General features: G+C 45.3%; 2 protein-coding genes across 2 annotated transcripts in view; one reads left to right on the forward strand and one right to left on the reverse strand.

Annotated features, from left to right (window-relative positions):
• Positions 1 to 1,623, reverse strand: part of SUPT6H (SPT6 homolog, histone chaperone and transcription elongation factor) — a 35,345-nt gene extending 33,722 nt beyond the window's left edge. Inside the window, exon 1 of the mRNA XM_023739631.1 lies at positions 1,486 to 1,623. The gene's annotated coding sequence lies outside the window, so the exon portion shown is untranslated. The remainder of the gene's footprint in view (positions 1 to 1,485) is intronic.
• A 40-nt stretch (positions 1,624 to 1,663) lies between these two features.
• SDF2 (stromal cell derived factor 2) overlaps positions 1,664 to 6,000 on the forward strand; it is a 9,679-nt gene continuing 5,342 nt past the window's right edge. Inside the window, exons 1-2 of the mRNA XM_004385370.3 lie at positions 1,664 to 2,106; positions 4,784 to 4,980. Of these exons, the coding sequence (XP_004385427.1) occupies positions 1,956 to 2,106; positions 4,784 to 4,980 (348 nt within the window). The 5' untranslated portion in view covers positions 1,664 to 1,955. The remainder of the gene's footprint in view (positions 2,107 to 4,783; positions 4,981 to 6,000) is intronic.

A 6,000-nucleotide genomic window follows, 5' to 3' on the forward strand; every position in this document is an offset into this window, starting at 1 on the left:
CAGGAAGAAGCCAAAGACTATACGTAGGTGGTGCCATTTACGGCGACCAAGGACAGAAGAGCAAGGGCAAATTTATTTGCCTCCAAAGATCATGTTTCCATCATAGTGGGTAGGCTTCCTGTCTTGTGAAGGAAGCCTCCGGAAGGAGACCTGTGAAATGAGGCTGAGCTTCTCTAGACATCACCACTTCCTGAAGTGATTATGGTGTAACAATACCATGCTAATCCAATCTAGTACCCACCCAAGCCAATTACATAAAAATGGACCTGTATTAGCTGAAGGGACATAGGTCATGAAAAAAAGAAAACAAAAAACAGTTGTCCTCCAGTTCACTATGACTCATGGTGGCACGATGCTGTCAGAGTAGAACCACGCTCCATAGTCTTCAATGGCTGATTTTTCAGAAGTAGATTGCCAGGCCTTTCATCCAAGGCACCTCTGGGAGGACTTGAACTTCCAACCTTCGATTAGCAGGCGAGCAGTCAACCATTTGACCACCCCAGGACTCCACGGATAGGGACCTAAATTCACAGCTGATGGGGGAACAACCACGCTTTTGTAATCAGTACACTGAAGACTTACGTACTGATAACCTTCAGACAAACAGCGCAACTAAAGCTTTTTTCTGAAGAACTGAATCACATTCAATATTACTTACAGTGATGTAGCTTAATAGTACTATCTTGCTATCTCTGATACTACAGTGAATTTCCCCTTAAGCATTTTCAGACAGGTTAGGCCTCTCCTAAAGAAAAATAAATCAGTTCTGGTTACAACCCAGGCACATGAACCGCTCCAGCTGATTCAAAAGAGTGCTTGGAGAACAAAGCAGAAACTAGAAGAAGAAAAGTTTTGGCTTAACAGTCCATTCTGATGTTCTGGTAGGCGGCTAGCAAATGTTTGAGGAAATGAGTCAGTGGTGAATAAACGGGCTTTAGGAACTTCCAGGACATCTCTGGTCTTTAGAAAGGGCTGAAAGATGCTGACATTCTACAAAAAGTTCTAGTTTAACTACCCAACACGGAAAAGGCTGAAATTTGGCATCGCCCTCCAGCCTTATGGCTGAGCGGCTGAAAGCTCCGTCAGATTCACATCCCTAGGGTAAACAATTCGATCACTTGATCCTGGCTCAGAAGCCCTAAGTCCCTTCCATTCCCAATCCTTTCGCGTGGCCTAGTTTTCAGAAGCTGCAGAGAGAAGCACGGGATCCCAAGAAGCCTGTTGATTCAACTGGTCGACCAATGCGCAGGTCGCCTGTGCTATCGGGTTGGTAAAAGCTTTGAGACTCTAAGCAACTACCCGGCTTTCCTCCAGCCTCCTTAACCTCCACCTTCACCCTCCCCGCCGCCTAGAACAGGGAAGGCCAGGGCCCCTCTTCTTCCCGCATACGGCTCCCCAGTGCCTCTTCCCTAACCGGGCCAGGCCCTAGGAGCCCGGTTTCCCCCCGACCCACGCGAGAAACGGACTCTCTAGTCTGAGCTTTACCTGCCTGAATCCCGCCGCTTCTCAGGTACGCTAAGCCCCCACCGAGGAAAATGGAGTCGTCGAACCGAGACTGGGAAAGGATAGTACGGACCTACCGCACGGCCCCTCCACCGCCACCGCCGCCGCTGCTGCTGCGTCAACGTGCTACATCACTTCCGGTCCCCTGTCACTGGGTGTGGGCGGGTCATTTCTTGCTCTCTTCTCCCACCAGGCTCTCGGCCTTCGTCCGTGAAGGCGAAAGTTGGCAGAAACGGTTCAGGAAGACAGCTGTCACAGAGTTCCGGGAGCCGAGCGAGGGGATCGGAAGCAACCAGTCCCAGCCCTTTCCTCAGGCCACTCTAGCCAAAGGAACCATAAAGCCGAGAACTCGGCCTTCTTCGCTTCCTCCTCTCCGCTGTTCCGCTGCAGCTTCCGGTTCCGGGGAGGGGGCCGGGTTTTCTTCCAAGATAAGGACCGCGTATCCAGTCAGGATGGCTGTGGTACCGCTGCTGTTGTTCGGGGGTTTGTGGGGCGCTGTGGGAGCGTCCGATCTGGCTGTCGTTACATGCGGTTCTGTGGTGAAGCTACTCAATACGCGCCACAACGTCCGGCTGCATTCACACGACGTGCGCTATGGGTCAGGTACTGCAGGGGACCGGGTTCGGGTGGGCTGGGGAGGCCTAGTAGGCTCCGGAGGGGGTGGGGCCTAGAGAAAATCCGAGGGGTGTGGTCTGGGAGCGTTAGGTGTGCCGGGAGGAGGCTCTTGAGGTCTAGAGGCGTCCAGTCGGGAGCATTGAACTGTTCCAAAGCATCTTAATCATACTAGCTTCTATCTTGTGAGCTACATGCCAGGCACGTTACGTATGTATTTTTTTCGATTTTTGACATTACTCTGAGTTAGATACTATTATCCTCATTTTACAGATGAGGAAACAGACACTTAGAGAAATTAAATCTCTTGCTCACAGCCTTGCAGCTGGTGAATGGCAGAGGCAGGGTTCGATCCAAATCTGTTCACCTTTAAAGCCTGCTTTCAACTACTCCAGGGTGGCACTACTCAGTGCAAGAGAGACAGATAATGTAGACAGTTAAAGTCAGTGCTGTATCTCTGAAGTTTTGAACTCCAGAAGTCCATTCTCTGACCACAACTCTCTGGCCTTCCAGTTCCTTTGCATCTTACATTTGATGTTCAACTTCTGTCCTTCAACTTCTATCCCCTTTTTACTGGGACCTTTCCCTGCTTCTTGTAAAGAACTTAAACTAGAGCAGTGACAGGAATTGGGCGAGAAACTGTTTAGAGGGCATTTTATCATGAAAATAAAATGCTTAGTAATCAATTATTTATGGTTTTATTCATTCAGCATAAATATAATGAGCTCCTACTATGTTCCTAGTTTTGTTCTGGATCCAAGAGATAGAGTAGTGAGCTAGTTAAGCAAGGTACAAAAAAAAAAGAGCAGTTCAGCTAGTGAGATGTGAGAGGCACCCAAGATGACTGCTAGAATTCTGCCTTGGATGACTAATGATGCTATTAGCTGAGAGTGGAAGGAGTCCCTTTCAGCTGGGCTTGCCTGTGGTTCATAGTCCCCAAACCTGTCTGACCAGTTAGACTAGGAGAGGAACTGAGTTATCATTGTTGGGATGTCTTAATCCTAGCAACCATTGAGTGAACACCTACTGTGTGTTAGGCATATTACTTTTTTATTTAATCTGGTTTCTTACTTTGGATTTACTGAGTCAGAATTGGGGTGGAGAGAGGCCTGCCAGTAGGAATCTATAGGATTTAAAAGCTCTTCAGGTGTTTCTTATGGGCAGCCAGATTTGGGAACCAGTTTCAGTGCAGAGTCCAGAAGAGAGACATCTGTGCTGAGTCTGAGATACAGAGTAAAATACATCATCATTATACAGATGGTGGTTGAAAATGTGATGGGAGTGGATGAGCTTGTCCAAGATGAACTGTGGTTCTCAATGTAGTGTCAGTTTGAATCACTTGAGAAACTTGTTAAAAATATAAATTCTTTTGTTCTGATAACCCAACAAATATTTAGGAACTGTTGATAGAAAAGGATGAGGACCAGCAATAGAACTCTAGGTAATGTCAAGGTGTAAGGATGAGGAGAAGAAGTGATAGGGTAAACAGTAAGTGAAAAAGGAGGAGACAGAAAGTGTAGACCACGATTTAGTGAAGCATAGCTGTGAGGACTAAGAGACCTGTAAGGGCGCCATCTAAGGATAGTGTTTGGGAAGTATGAAGTGCCTTCGAAGAATTGAGCGGAGCCCTGGTAATGCAGTGGTTAAGAGCTTGGCTACTAACCAAAAGGTCAGCAGTTCAAATCCGCCAGCCACTCTTTGGAAACTCTTTGGGGCAGTTCTACTCTGTCCTTATGGAGTCACTATTAGTCGGAATTGACTTGATGGCAATGAGTTTGGTTTGGTTTTAATGAGATCTCGGGAAAACAATATCCCTGGAGTTTATGTGAGAGAGTAGCCTGTTTGGAGGGAACTTGACAGAAAATAAAGCTGGAGGAGGAAAAGTGATCTTAATGGAAGGCCATGTGGTGTTGGTTAAGTGTGAGTTCGAGTCAGGTTGCTTAGGTTCAAACCCCAGCCCTGTCCTTTGGAGCTGCATGACCTTGGGTATGCTACTTAGCCTAACACTCTAGTGTAAAATGGGGATAATGATAATACCTACCTCAAAGAATAGATACCTGTATCAAATAAGAATATCCAGGTAAAGGGCTTGGGTAGGTACCTGGCACTATGTGGGTACTCAGTACACATTACCTATCTAGTAATTATTGTTTAACTTGCAGAATTGCACCACTTTAGGCAGCATGAGCCAAGTTTAGATAACTGAAGAGTACTTTTACAATATATATTGATAGACCATTCACAGGAGTTTGGGAGCTGCAATGGCTGCTTAGATTAAAGTTGACAGCAAAGAATTATCTCATCTTAATTGTGAAATTTGATAAAAATTGTGACTGTAAAATGTGGTAAATCCAGGCTAGTGTAGACAGGTAAGCACTGCCTGTGCTTCAAAAACATATTTATGTTATCTAGTGCTCTTTAATGCAGATTCTTGAAATTTTATGATATGGCACACTTTAAAGTATAATTTATCATACAATAATTAGTACTGTACAAATACGTGTAGTATTTTTCGTACGTATTTTAATGTTTTAGAAGAAAGAATATTACCAAGCATAGAATTTCCTCCCCACCTTGCCATACCCATTTATGATGCAGAACACTGTATTGTCTTTAGGAAGGAGAAGGATCAGATTGAGCTTACTGTCCTTCCTTTTTTTGACTGCAGGTAGTGGGCAGCAGTCAGTGACAGGTGTAACCTCTGTGGATGACAGCAACAGTTACTGGAGGATTCGTGGGAAGACCACCACAGTGTGTGAGAGGGGAACTCCCATCAAATGTGGCCAACCCATCCGGCTGACACATGTCAACACTGGCAGAAACCTCCACAGTCACCACTTCACCTCACCTCTTTCTGGAAACCAGGTGAGATGGCATCGGTGCTGCTTTGTACCTTACTCATTTGGGTGGTTATTTGGTCTTTTTGTTCTTCGCTGTTTCTTTTCCAGGTGTAGACGTTCTTTTCTGTGCCCACTGGAGACCCCTGGTGGCACAGTTGTTAAGAGCTCGGCTGCTAACCAAAAGGTTGACAGTTTGAATCCACCAGCTGCTCCTTGGAAATCCTATGAGACAGTTCTGCTTTGTCCTGTAGGGTTGCTGTGAGTCGGAATCGACTCGACAGTAATGTTTTTTTTTGGATTAAGTACAAAGAGAGTTGTTTCTGGTCAAAATGGAAACTCTAAATCTAGACCAAATCAAGAAATGGGAAGGAAAAACAGAGTAGATATATATTAGCATATTCTATATCTGATAAATCCTGCAACGAAGAAACCCAGTGCTTTCCAAACTTATGATAAAGGTTATTATTAATTAATTTATTTTTAATAATGCCAGCTAACCATCCCGAGGAACCAATCTATAGGATATCCTTTGGAAACCTCCATATTAGGAAAACAAACTAGGCATTATATCATTTTTTTATTTAAACTTTGAGCTTTCAGGGGACGTTGGCCCCCTAATGAACCCCTTAGTGACTTCTTCCCCCCTCCCCATCTCCATCCTGCACGCAGTTTCCCCTATTATTAGCATCTGACGTTGTTGTTGGATGACGTCGAGTTGGTTCTGACTCATAGTGACCCTGTGCACCACAGAACGAAACACTGCCCGATCCTGCGCCATGCTCAAATCGTTGTTATGCTTGAACGTATTGCTGCAGTCACTGTCAATCCATCTTGTTGAGGGTCTTCCTCTTTTTTGCTGACCCTGTACTTCACGAAGCGTGATGTCCTTCTCCAGGGACTGATCCCTCCTGACAACATGTCCAAAGTATATAAGACGTAGTCTTGCTGTCTTTGCTTCTAAGGAGCATTCTGGTTGTACTTCTTTCAAGACAGATTTGTTCCTTCTTTTGGCAGTCCATGGTATTTTCAGTATTCTTTGCCAACA

This window comes from Trichechus manatus, unplaced genomic scaffold, assembly GCF_000243295.1.
Source record: "Trichechus manatus latirostris isolate Lorelei unplaced genomic scaffold, TriManLat1.0 scaffold00138, whole genome shotgun sequence".
Taxonomy (NCBI): Eukaryota; Metazoa; Chordata; class Mammalia; order Sirenia; family Trichechidae; genus Trichechus; species Trichechus manatus.